The sequence below is a fragment of the Malurus melanocephalus genome, unplaced genomic scaffold, assembly GCF_030028575.1.
Source record: "Malurus melanocephalus ecotype Western Australia unplaced genomic scaffold, MMel_1.1 scaffold_1031, whole genome shotgun sequence".
NCBI lineage: Eukaryota > Metazoa > Chordata > Aves > Passeriformes > Maluridae > Malurus > Malurus melanocephalus.
The window spans coordinates 72,909-86,945 of record NW_026624263.1 but is presented as its reverse complement, the minus strand read 5'-3'; the positions used below and the strand labels follow the sequence as shown (position 1 = coordinate 86,945).

At 43.5% G+C, this 14,037-nt stretch overlaps 1 protein-coding gene across 2 annotated transcripts; it reads right to left on the bottom strand.

The window, feature by feature from the left end:
- Window positions 1-1,303: 1,303 nt before the first annotated feature.
- On the bottom strand, window positions 1,304-13,630 carry VEZF1 (vascular endothelial zinc finger 1). 2 transcript variants are annotated; one of them, XM_057386683.1, is made up of 6 exons: window positions 12,933-13,630; window positions 12,192-12,255; window positions 11,026-11,209; window positions 9,345-9,566; window positions 7,256-7,300; window positions 1,305-6,904 (listed from the first exon to the last, which is right to left on the bottom strand). In XM_057386683.1, the coding sequence occupies exons 1-6, from the start codon at window positions 13,325-13,327 to the stop codon at window positions 6,477-6,479; spliced, it is 1,338 nt and encodes a 445-aa protein (XP_057242666.1). In that variant the 5' UTR covers window positions 13,328-13,630; the 3' UTR covers window positions 1,305-6,476. The 2 variants fall into 2 exon arrangements, with proteins under 2 accessions (XP_057242667.1, XP_057242666.1); XM_057386684.1 differs by lacking the exon at window positions 7,256-7,300 and having other exon boundaries at window positions 1,304-6,904.
- Between the last annotated feature and the right edge of the window lie 407 nt (window positions 13,631-14,037).

Sequence of the window (14,037 nt, the reverse complement as noted above, 5' to 3'; positions counted from 1 at the left end):
CCGTGCCGGGGCTGCGGGGGCGGGGGGCGAGCGGGGACACTCGGCACTGGTGCCCCCCGGGCCGGAGCCCCCCTTGGGCAGCGCGGAGCCCGATCCGGCCCGGCCGGGGGCATCGAGGGGCGGCACCGAGCGGAGACAGCCCTGAGCGGATCCCCCCGTTGTGCCCAGGCTTCCCCTGCCCCTCCAGCCCTGGGGTCGGCACCTCCGGCCCTGAACGGACTGAGCCAGTGTGTGCAGGGAGCAGCATCCCGAGGATGGATGGATGGATGGATGGATGGATGGATGGATGGATGGATGGATGGATGGATGGATGGATGGATGGATGCATGGACGGATGGATGGATGGATGGATGGATGGATGGATACATGGACGGATGGATGGATGGATGGATGGATGGACGGACGGATGGATGCATGGATGGATGGATGGATGCATGGATGGATGCTCTCCAGGCTGGTTCTCAGCCTCTTCCACACATTTGGAATGTCCCAGGCTCCCGGAGCTTGGACCTCCAGTCCCGTGGTAAGGAAGGGGAGACACCACTGCTCCTCCACAGCTGAGCATCCCAGACAGGTTATAACCAAACATCACTTGGAGCAGACAGAAAACAGCCGTCCCTTCATCGCACACTCTGGCTGATGGCTCAGGACGGGATCTCCTCTTACAAATTACAGGAGCCCGTTTACACAGGGCAAACACTTTCTGTTCCAGAGACCAGAGTGAGTTCGTGAACGGCAGCAGGTCAGAGCCTCCACTTCCCTCGTGGCTCTCCAAAACTTTTGGACATGCTGTGGAAAGAATTCCACACCTCTGGGCACCACAGCCTTCCACAGCGCCCTGCCACAGCCAGAGAGAATGCTCGGGTGCTCGGCTGTGGGTGCTGGAGCCTGAGCACACGTGTGGGATGGTCCAGAGCTCTCACAGGACAGCTCTCCRTGCTGAGATTTGTCCCACTCCATTGTTTCATCTGTGTCTGGGAGCTGAGGGTAAAGATCTGGAAGGCTCTGACAGGGAACACAGAGTGGAAATACCAACAAAACTTCAGTTTTCAGCACGTACCCAACGTGTGCCACAACATTCTCTTCCCCAAGTTAGCGCAGATCAGACTCTTCCGAGGCACAGAGCCTTGCAGTGAGCTTTGGTGGCTGCAATCTCTTCCTAATCCAGGCTTGTTTCACGGAAAACAGACAATTTTATATCCCTTTGATATGRGTCTTAGCTGCTAATGATGCTAGGAAGTAAAAAAGAAATGGGCATAGAAATACAACTATGAAGAATTAAAATAGCAAATTTAATTCAGCCAATTCCAACRAAATTGGTAATTCCCTGAAAAAGAAACCTTGCACCGAAAACACAGAACACAAATAGTTTCATCCTGACAGCTGGTGAGAACAACTGGGTGAAAAGGTGAATGGAATATTTCTGACTTCTTTGGAAAACAAGAGGTTTCACACATCCTGAAAATGCCCTATTTTTTACTAAATGGGTCCATTTGGGAGGCAGTGATTGTAAATGCTCTGCAAGGAAAGCACAGGTCTGTGCTCTGATACAACCAGTGACTGCAGATGCCAAATGTCTGCTTTTCAAAAAGCACTGACGCTTCCCTAAAGCAAAAGCTGGGATTTTTAAAAATCRTAGAAACATGGAATGGTTTGGGGTGGAAGAGAACCTCAAAGCTCATCTCATTCCAAGCCCCCCACCAAGAGGAGGTACAAATTCCACTAGAGTAGCCCAGAAACCTGAAGATAAACAAAAAAAAATTGTTATTTTCAAGAATCATAAGCCTGGCTTGCGCAGTGGTTGTGGTGTGRGCTTGAGCACGATGCAGAGTCCGATGAAACGACGTGAGGCTGCAGCTGTCGCCTGCTCAGCTCCTCCAGCTCTGAAACACTCTTTCCAAACCAATACCAAAAAAGGTTTGTTTCTAGGTCAGGACCTCAGCACTCAATTTTAACCAGGGGCTGACAGTCCAATCTGAACACAGCTGTAAAATGGATTCGCGGGAGAGAAGCTTTGGCATTCCTTTTGTAATTAGGAAACAGCCAGTGAGCCGTGTGCCTTTAAAGGTGAAAGCTATTTTTGACATAAAAATTAGCACGTAGTTCCTCTGTCATCCCTCGGCTGCTGCGCTGGGAGCTGTGAGTGAACAATCCAAAGATAAGCAAGAAGTATAAACATGCTGAATTATACAAATACGTAGAAGGGGATCAGGTTTAATTTGTTTTATTTTCTTGACAGTTAGGAGACAAAGAAATTTATTTTTACACTTTTTTCTCCTAAAAAGAACTGGTTAAAAAGTCCACTTAAGCACTGAAACCTCAATGGCATTTAAAAACTTGAAGTGCTTTTAATAGCTGCCTTTTGAAAATACTGTTAAAWCTATTTTTGAGATGGATAAACTCAGCTACCAATGAAGCAGGGCAGGAGTTTTTGGAAGGGCCCAGTGGTAAGAAACTGTCATTCATTTCTCAACAACTCAGCTCCTGTACAGGGACCCCAAGATAAAACCACCTTAGTGCTGGATGCTTCAAAAACCTGAGTGTCCTTTAAATCCCAGTTTTCTCTCTTTGGTGGGAATCTAACCCCGACAGCATTGAAAATGAACCCCAGGCAGTTTTCGGGATACGGCTCAGAGTGGCTGTTTCTAAAATAAAAGTGAGGGAAGAGCGAGCAGAACTTGGAGGCTTATCAGCACCCGGAATGCCCCGGCTAATCCTCAGCAGCCCTGGCCCCTTTATGTAACCTGGGATTGCTGCAGCTCAACAGCTTACTGGGGTCTGGGTGGTTTTCTTTAAACCTCTTGTGGACAAATGCAAACACATTAAATACTTCTTTCTTCCGCCTTTCTAAGGAAAAAAATTGTTGTAAGAGGAAAAAAAAATGCTTTATTTGTGAACAAGGGCTAGTAGAATTAAACTCATACACTGAGAATAAAATGTGTTTCTCTCTGATCCATCTTAATAGAACATTCCCAACACTCATGTGTAACTCTTCAAAAAGAAGTCGAATCCCAAATTCCTCTTCACCCTAAACACTCTTTGGAAGTGCTGGGGTGTTCCAAATAAAGAGAAAAACTGCCCCTTTATACCATGCACACCATTTCTGGCAGCGTGGGTGGCTGTGCTGGAATACTTACGTCCCCGTGGCCGCTTCCCCGCGGCTCTCCTTGCCCGCAGGATGCCTTTCCGTGCCCTCCATCTGACTGCTCTGACTTTCCACGGAACACATCCTTCCAAGGCAAAATTCAACTTTCAAACTCTCAGCCGGTGCTAAGCCATTCACCTCATGCTGAATGCTTACGGAAACTTCAGAAGGGAAAAAAAATAAACCCCCTATTGAACTCCTTGCAATCGGAGACCTGAATGGGCTCGATATAAACCCCACTCGAACCAGCGGCAGCAATAGGCTTCCCTGGATGTTGGATTCGATCCAGCTTAAAAGTTTCCATGAAATAAACTAGGCTAAGCGCATCAGCTGCATAGAAACTAACTCGGTGTAACAGGAGCATCTGTTCTTCACATCCACCATTTTCTTAGAGCCTTAACTCGGCGGCGCGAGGTGCCAGCGGATCCCCGGCCGCACCGGCACCGGGCACGGACATCGATTAGCAGGGAGCATGCACGTCGCATAAACTACTTGACCAGGTAGCTTTTGTTTGTCAGAAAAAAACAGCTTAATGTATTTGGAAGGATGGCATTACAGAGCGAAGTCAATGTCCGCACTGAGACAGCGGAGGAGCACACCTCGGACCCATTAATACACGGTACAAAGCAAATGTTTACCCAAGTACAAATGAAACAGGTCGACAATTAGCTAATGCAGCTTTGTGGACATAAACCAGGTACAGTCGAGCAGAACCAACATAAAATAAAAAGGAAACAGCCCTTTTCCTACGCCACGCTAAGAGCACCGTGGTTAGTGGTTTGGGAAGCCTCTGTCACGGTGAAAAATTTCCTTGCCGGTGTTTAATGTGTTTATTCTACTGCTACACTGCTGGGATAAAAATAACAGCTGGCTGTACAAGGGACCCACTGTCAATACTGCAGTAATTGACAACATACAATTAAGTCTCACACCTGTTTATTGTAAGTAATTCATAGATAACCACTTCTAGTACACATTTTCATATTGGCTTTTAATGCTTTTGTTCTCTTCTTTTTCTTTTTTTTTTTTTTTTTAAAGCTCAGGGATACCCAAATTTCATCTAAGGGTCATCTCTGTGGTTACCCAGCCCCAAAAGGCTATACCTACTTTGGGAAACTGGTGCAAGGTGGTGTCGTGGCCAGGGGTGACAGAGATGGCTGGGGAATTACAGGTCCCAACATGCAGGACGGTGTGGTGGTGGCAGCGGGGCCGGGGCAGCGGGGTTGGGGACATGCGCTGGCGGGCCACAGGGCCAAAACAAAGAYCTCTACACACCTGGAGTAAGAACAGTGGTAACAAAGTCATAGCTACATATTCTTCTCTACATTTTTGTTTATTGAGACAAACTAATTAAAAGGCACAAACATAGGGCATATGTTTACATGGACATTATAACAAACATATACATTAAAAGTGTAGGAATGTGTTTCCTTTCTGCTAAACAGAAAGTTCCTAAGCTTTTATATATACAAAAGTTGTACAATTTGATGTCCTAAAGTACAAAAGATCATTTATAAAATTATTTTACACTAAGCTCTATTATTTTTTTTTTGTTTGTTTTTGTTTTACTATGTAGTCCAAGCCCCTAGAACAGTTTCACGTAAGGATACAGATACCTGTCACCTGAGCCAGCAGCCTGGCAATCACTGCTCGCACGGACACGGCCGGGGAGGAACGGAAGCAGTCCAGTGTGACTGGTCAGTCCTGCTAGCACTCTGTGAAAATGCACACGCTAATCTCCAGAGCTCTCAAATTCATTAAGATAAAAACATCTCAACTGTAATTTCTTTTTTTTTTTTTTCCTCCATTTTTTTTTTATTTAATGTAGAGTCTTGGGTTTAGGGTGGTTTGTTTTTTTTTTTAAACAAAGTTTTAAAAATGTGAATATGTGACATGATAGTCTAAAAAGTATATCTGTTTCCCTAGACTTTGCTTTCTACTTTATGTACAGATAAACAGGTTAAGAAAAAAAAGCACATGTAGCTTAAACATGTGTGACCATTTATGAGCAGTTCTGGGCTGGACAGCTCAGCACCCCAGAACTCCCACAAATTGATAGAAATGTGTTAACACAATAGAAGAATAACGTAAAAATGATGATGTTTGCAAATATTTACAAAGTTGAACAGATTTGCACAACACTTGATTAAGAAATAGGGGAGAAATTAAAAGACGCTCTCTGCTTGTCCTGGAGGGGCATCCTACCTAGTTAGTGGTTAGAATAAAAACTGTATACAATTTAATATAAGACAAAACTTCTAGTGAACAACTAACACGTCTGTCCCCTGCTGAAACACCAGCAGGCTCTGATTGGGAGGCAGAGGGCATAAAAATCACACCCAAGGCCTCCAGAATCTTCCAGCTTAAAGCAATTTTTCTTAAGTTTCCAAGCACTCCTTTTGCTCCTAGATAAGAGTCCCATGGGGGTCTGACTGTTCAGAGACCATGTTTACATACATTTCGACTCCTCTTCTGTCAGCCATGGCTGTTTCTCACCAAACAATAACAGTTTTTTTAAAAAAAATGTTGACTACAATGCTCTATTCCCTTAGGGTAATATGTTGGGTAATATTTACATCTCCAAATATCAGGTCACAATCCCTATTATATGTTGAAGTTAGAATGATAAGTTATCATATGCTTTGCATATCAGAGCTGGTATCACCTTTCCCATAGGGAATGCTGCCTGAAATTACCATATTCCCAAAGGTAAAATGCATATTTTCTCCAAAAATGCATTTTTTTTTTAAATGACAACATTGTAATGCATTTACTCATTTAAAAAAAAACAAAACATCAACACAGACAAAGGTTCTACACTAGCTCAGAAACAGTGGACTTGCCTGGCAGGTTAAAATGAGCCATCCACCCTGTCACAGATACAGAGGGGTCTTCGCTAGTGTTTAGATTAAAATAACTTTCTAAGTTATAATTTGAGGGGATAAGACATAAAACTGGGTTTTTTAATTACCCTTTTTTTTCTTTTTTTTTTTTCTTTTTTTTTAAAACTCTGGCAAATAAGTATCTGCTCTAATTCATCATCAGTCAGCTACAAGGTAAAACTTACTTTAAATGAAGTGCTCCAGTGAAACTCAAGCCTGAACCATGTGAGCCAAATCAAGGGGAAGATGCTACTGTGGTCTCTGATGGTGTTGCCCCAGTGTCTTAATCTGAATTTATTATTAACTAAAACAAAACAAAACAAAAAAACCCAACAGAACAAAACAAAACAAAAACAAAAACAAAAAAAAAACCCAACCAAACAAAACCCAAAAAAGAACTGCTGGTAAGGATTCCATTTTAATCCTTTTTAATACTGTTTAGAACTTGTTTACCAGGGAGGAGAGGTGGGCAAGGCCTGGGGCAGGAAAGGCATGCTCTCCACTGGTCTCATGGCTATGTTGAGGGGACCAGCCAGCGTCATGGGGGTGGGCAGGTTCATGGGGGACGTGATGGTGACGGGGTGTGCTATGTTCACTGGAGCGGTTACCGGGGTGGGCAGGTTCACCGGGGTGGTGAGCGTTAATGGAGAGGTCATGGACAGAGGACTGGTTATAGTTACAGGATGCCCTAAGTTCATCGGACTGGATATATTAACTGCACTTGATACATTTACTGGACTTCTCATGCTCATTGCAGCTGCCACTGTGACTGGGTTTGTGATAGTCCCAGAAGCCACAGAGGACGTTATATTGAATGGAGTAGTAAGAGTCACAGGCGTAGTAGCAGCAGTGGAGGTTTGGCACAAGTTAGCAGCTTCTAAAAATGAGACATAAAAAAGACAAAAGGTTTTTAACACATAAAAAAACCATGGACAAGATTTAAACAAAACAAAACAAAACAAAAAAACCCAAAAACCAAACAAGAACAGGTACAAATTCTGTAATMATTTTCTTTAGGTATTATTAGTAAGTTAAAACTGTTAACATTCTATAGCCTACAGGAAATACAAACTCTCATGCAGGTAATTTCAATTCAGTATTTTTTTTCCTGAAAAGCCAAGTGAGGTTGTCTTAGCAAGAGGGTTTCCATGTTCATAAAAACAATATCATACAATCAAAAAAATCCTCACAAGAGGAACAGTAGAAATAGAGGAGAGAGTGTACATACCGAATGGTACGTACTCTATAGCCTTCTCAAAGGTGAACTGACATTCTGTGAAGGTTTTAAAAAAGTCATTATTAGGGACTGATAAGCAAAACTCGTTTCAATATTTACCTGCTTACTTCAGTCTTAATTATCACTACTAAGCTGCTCCACTGCTCACAGTACCTCCACTTCAAGGCTACCCCAGCAGCATATCCTTCAACCCCCAGCAGCTCCTCAGCTTTCTCATAAGCTACAACGCCACACCATGCTGGTTTGGGGGGTTTTGGGGTGGGTTTGCAGCAAGCAGGACTGAAGTGCAGAGCAAGGGAGACCCAGGAGGCCGGGAAGTGGGAGCGGGGGGGACGGGAATGACTCCACATCCATCAGCACCACCTGCCGGTTACCCACACCGGGAGGCTCYGGAAACAGGGCAAAGGGAAGGGCTGGCTGCTAAAGAAACCAGGAAAAATATGGTCTACATCAACGTTACKAAGTGTGTCTTATTCCACATTTGTAGGGCAGGACCCCAAGCTCGGTTACACCCACGTGTCAGAGGTAAGCCAGGAGCAAGGAGTCCACTTTGCCACTCGGGCAATACAAATGTAACTTTGAAAGCAACATTAGCCCCATTCAAGGGTTATTGTTGGTTCTTCAAAGTCCAYAGCTAGGAGGGGTGGAGAGGAAGGGAAAGAGTAAAAAAATAAAATAAAAGTTGTGAAAATAAACTGTATAGACTAAAAGAAAATCCCATCCAGTGTTGTAAAACCACCACAAATGCCACTAGCACAGGAGAACCAGCATGGAAAGAGCAGCTCAGGCATGGCACTGACTGGTCTAACTTCACCTTGAAGCACACCCAAAGACACACATCCCACCCACACCCCTTCCCCAAATCAAGCTCAAAGCACCAGTCTGACACCACTCTTACCCACCCACCTCCCTCCCCTCCATCCTGCCCCAAACCAATGTTCTGTTAAAGCATATTCAACATTCTCAATAAGAAAGGAAAAGGGAACAAGACATAGGAAAGAAAATGCAGAAAAGATTCTCAGTGATTTTCTAAATTGGACACCATTTGCTTTATCTATTTAGTGGCCTGATGACACGTAATGTTTCTGTTATCACTACACTGTAACATGAATAAGCTGTTTCTGTACTGTCTGATCACAAAATTCAATTATTCRCATTACAAGGAGAAAGGAAGCAAGCAGCCTAAAACACAAACAAGAACCTAGAAAACATAAACAGATTGAAGAAACTGAAAAGAAAGTTAGGAGAAAAGAAAAAAAAATAAGGTGAGTCAAAAACGTTCCTAAAAACAGCCAGTGAAAAACAATAAGCAGTGGTCACTAAGAAYTTCTAAAACATGTAATCCATGAAGTCACATGATGGGCATTAGTAATCAAACTGTTGTGAAACAAATAAGCAGCAGTAACGGCAGAGCTTAAACTACTRTATTCTAAAAGAACTAAACCAATCTGTTCTCTGCAAACTGACACAATGACCAACAACAGCAATTCCACTTCAATTACAGCAGCACAGGTAGAGGTAGCACTGGTGACAAACAGGATCAYTGATTAGCTCATTTTGTAGTGAAAAAAAAGCAACAGAGAAAGTTCTCTGAGGTCTAGAAAACTCTATGGAAAGAGAGTTACATGATGGTTGAGCAGATGGAATAAACTGGGGGAGAGAAGATGAACCAGACACAGAAAGCACACAAGTGCACACTGGTGCTGGTGCAAGGACAGAAGGGGTGTGTGTAAATTTGTGTGTGCACACAAGCGAGCAAGGGTAAATATGCACTAMCACAGCTAAAAGCCACATGCAAGTCAAAGCCCACACTCTGTCCTGGGGCAGACACAAACTCTCCTTTGTAGCTGATGGCTCTAAGGACACAGGCAAGCACAGAGAGTAAGGGAGCAAGCCATGAGTAGTCATTCAACACAGCCTTGTTTCTAGGAGGGGCTTGTTCCTCCTGTTCTTTCTCAGCTATKACTTCTAAGAACGAAACTATCATGCAAGACATCCTTCCTGACACCTTAAACTCCCTGTATGACTGTAAACTSCACTATCTCACAAACCCAAACGCGTCAATATTGGTTTGTTTTACCTTTCTTCCTGGCTTTGACGGCCTCTTCCCACAATCTCAGGGTCTCTACCTGCTTTCCAGGCCAACTTGTTACGTGTTGCTGCTGCTGCTGCTGCTGCTGTTGTTGCTGCTGTTGTTGTTGCTGCTGTTGTTGYTGCTGCTGCTGCTGCTGTTGTTGTTGCTGTTGCTGTTGCTGCTGCTGCTGTTGCTGTTTCTGGTTGCTGGTCTCTTCACTCATGCATGCTATGCCAATCAAGTAAGAACATAAATTCACCTTGAAAAGTTACTCTGTTTTCTGCTGAGATCACAAAGGCAACTTCTACAAAYAGCATGTGCAATCTCACAGCATTCCAAGAACAAAATATCACACAAGTGTTTGAAACCATAAAATTCATTCTGTGCTTTATAAAACTACTTTTCCAAAAGCTAAAAAACCATGTAAGTCAAGAATATCTACTTTAACTGCCAAAAATGGACTTGCTTCCTGATTATTTAGTTGGTATTCATGAAGAATTAAAGACTCCAATGAGTTTCTAGAACTCAAGCTGATTCCACTTTTTCTAAACTTAAACTACAGCTTAAAAATAAATTTTAAAAAAGCCTTTTTACTTTTTATTGCAAGTACGACTTAAAAATTTCAATTTACCTTTACATCACAGAACAGCCTGTCACTACTCTCTGGTCACAGTACAGCTCATCATTTCCACTTCTAACAACTGCTCTAAATGCCCCATGTRAACTGGCTTAGCACCACCAAACTGGATTGGGAAGCCAGAGTTGTAACCCTATATCTTGAAAAATATTTCACATCCAAATTTCCTACTAAGCTCAACAATCAGGCATTTCAGACATTCCCAGTACCTTCMAATTATCCAGGAGTAACAGGAACTGCAAAAATGTTGTAAATTAATACAGTTTAACAGGCTTTTAGACAAAGTTTCCAAAGACATTCCTTACTTCTGCCTCTTGATTCYTCTGAAAATCCATTTTATATTACTAACCATGTGGGTTAACTTAAGTTACAGGTATTTTCATAGGGAAAATTTGAAAGTCAAGTCTTCATTTGCTTGCTAGGCACTCCCAGCTCCAGACTGCAGCACTTCCACAGAGTTTAAGACTAGAATGAACTATTACAAACATCTCATCTAACCTCCTGCACAACACCAGTCAGATGCCATTAATGCCCRAAACATGTCAGTGCTGGATTTAAATCCTCTTCTTGTCAGCTACTGCCCRAGGGAGGAAACATTGAGCCCCAGGGTCAAAGCTCAGAGAAAGCAGAGAAATCTTTCTCTTGATTTTGATGAGCTTTAGATGAGGCTTCAGACCTGAAACTCGGGAGATCTTACCAGTTCTCAAATAGTCTAAAATCACCAAACTGTCTGTTGGACTTTTAGGCCTGCACAGTTCAGGAAGTAGCACTGAACTTAAAAGGTAAGAAAATTTGGGAACTCTTTTCTTAAAGAGATRGGTCACTATCATGAACTGCAGGGCAATCCTAAGGGATAAGTACAGTCTAACAGCAAACCAACTCCACACATGCCAATTCTCGAGCTGAAGCAGATTCTATTATTAAATATCTACTTTTAAGAGATGTGAGCAMTCAGACTGACAAGATACATTGTTGAATTTTAACATCACCACAGGCAATTCTCTCCGCAAACACATTGTTATTAGAAATGTTCGTAAAACGTTCACCTACTTTTATTGATGCCTTGTTTACAGGTATTACAGTTGATACTTTGGCTCTGCCCGTGTGTCTTTAAGTGGCTGGTGATATATGCTGCACTCAGAAGTTTACCACAGATATTACACGATACCTTTCCTTCATGGCGCACCATGTGTGTCCGCAGTCTGTCTTTGGTGGCAAAGGCAGCAGTGCACGTCTAAATGAAGGACAACAGTTACACTTGAGATGCAGACAGAGCAGTACAGCATCAGCCCCCTGGGAGCCCAATCCTGTGTAACCTTGCWGGTCCTAACAGTATCCTAAGTGCACTGAAAACATTACATTTTACCTGTATTTATAGAGAAACAAAAATCAAACTGCTCAGCAGAGACTGAGAATGGAATTAGTTTCTGAGACAAGCAGGACAAAAATAATACTCTATAATACTTGAACTTTCTTCAACAGCAGGTTGTCTTACCTACCAAAGCAGGAGGGAGCTTATAAAAAACAGGCAAAGTTGGTTTCTAATATGATTTTACTGTACAAATATCAAGTTGGTACTTTACACTGCTCAGTTACTTCTGTTGCCATCCAGAATAAGGAAACAAAACCTTTTCCTAAYGCTATTCTTTTTACCCCAGACTTTTATTTAATAAGATGAGTCAGTAAAACACAGGTTGGAATAAGCATGGATATTCCAAGTAAAACAGTTAATAGTTGAACAGCAATCAAATKATTTCTCTTAGGCTCAGTCATCAACTTACAACAACTTGCTTTCCCCTTCCAGCAAAATAACAGATCCAGAATCAACCATTCCCACCCATTTTAAATAGATGTGCTGAGAAAGACATTTGATTTGCACATGCTGAGAAATACACTGCACACATTACCTCAGAAATGAGCACTGAGCTGAGGATGCTGCTACAATCCTACTACTAAGTTAAACATATGGTAAAACAGAGCAACTATGCTGWTCTCCAAGAAAGCAAAAAGCCTCTAATCTTCCTTAAAAAGCAGCCACGGAATCTTTTTAAAGTTCCACCAAAATTCCAGAGCTGTGATGTGCAGGCGGATGTGGCTTTACTCCTAAACTTGCTTTTCAAAGAAAAGCCCAGGAGCAAATACAGTTCTGGAAAGATTCACCTGAGTTTTACTGACACARTAAGGTATTGTTCTTAATAAATCATTTTAGCCCTTACTTGGCATTTGAAGGGTCTCTCTGTTGAATGAACATGTTTAACGTGACAGCTTAAATGATCAGGCCTGCAAGAAAGAGAGGAACAGRAGAAAAGTGCACAGTGTTACAAACACAGAGTCAGGACACCTTGGCTAGCATCTCTGACTGCTAAATAAATCCCTTCCCCTCACCTACCAGGGGCTTCACCTGCAACACCTCAGAGCTTAAAACCAACCTGCAGTTTAAAACTCAACTCTGTTCTCACACACCTGAAAACGGCACATCTGGCCACACCTTGTGTAAAGGTGAGAGCACAACAGCTCTAAGGTTGAAGTTTTCTCTGTTGAAAGCACAGGTACAAACAGAGCTGGCAGCAATGCAAGATCCCCCCTGAGCTCTGCCAGTGCCCTCCACCCTGCTATAGGACCAGGTGACAGTTCACCTGCCCTGCCAATTCAGTCACAGGCTGTGGGTTGGTAAAGGGGCTCCATGCACACCCCCAGTGACACAGAGGTGTCTTATAGGACCTGGACGAGGTCAAGAAACCATTTCAAACCACTCTCCTAAAAAAAATGACCACTTCTGAACACTGCTAACCTTGCTCAGATGKAGACTTCCCCAACCTAAAGGCAGAMAAGGCTCTTYATCCTCTCACCAATCTCCTCAGAGGTTTGGTTCTCCCAGCTCCTCACTATGATAGCTTAACCCTTCTTCCTCATAAAAAGCCAATAGTGGAGCATGCCTGGGATTTGCTACACGGTACCTTGAGAAGCCTTTTCCACAAACACCACAGGTGTAGGGTTTCGTGATGCCACCTTCGTGAGACCTCACGTGGTAGGTCATGCGATCCTTTCTCTTGAAGCGCTGATTGCAAATGGGACATTCGAAGGGTTTCTCGTCCGAGTGGGACAGCTTGTGCCTGTTGAGGTGGTAGACGTCCCTGAAGGCTTTTCCACACATCTCACAAGCGTGGTTCTTCTTCACGGGCTTGCTGGGCTTCTTCACCGTCTGCGTCACTGCCATGGCCGTGGCGCCGGCGCTGCTGCTGGGGTTGGTGGCAGAGGAAGACGTAGTGACTGTGGACAGGATGCCTGCGATAGTCGAAACCAGTGAACTCCGGCTGTTGTCACCAGCGATGGTTGAGATAAGGGGCACCATTGTGGTGGGAGTTTTCTTTGGCCGTGACACTAACTTTATCCCTGTGTGGCAGGACTCGTGACGCCTCAAATGGTAGCTGTCCCTGAAAGCTTTGCTGCAGTAAGTGCACACAAAGGAGGTTTTAGGTTTTTCCTTTTTAATCCCAACAATAGCATCCTTTAATGTTTCTGGTGCAGGCTGAGGTTTCTGCGTTATTGGTAAGGGCAGAATCGGCTTCTGATCGGGCGGCTCAACAGCAGAGCTCAGGAGAGGCAACAAACTGTTCTGTGCTGCCTGCTGTTGGTGATGGGAGGCTTCGTGTGCCTAAAACCAAACATTCACACTTAAATTCTCTGGATGGGTGCTCGCTCTGGCGCGGTGAGAACATTTACAAATGACAGGGAAGCACATTCTAGACCAAAAGSCATGGAAGGAACAACAGGGGAAGGTTACATAATGCTGGTTTTGGACAAGATAAACCGCTCACGCTGTAAATGCCTTCGCTGTGCAGATCCTGTGGTAAGTGTAGGACACAGCACAACAACCAAAGAATTATTAAGTTTCTGGAGGGCAACTTTTTATGGAAGACTAGGTGCTTGTCAAATGTTTTCGTAACAGCATTTGATCTTTACATAACACATAACTCATTTTGCTAATGATCGTATCAGATGGCACCTTAGGACTATCTCTGGAGAGGATGAAGGCACTGACAAGAGTTGTAAAACAACGCC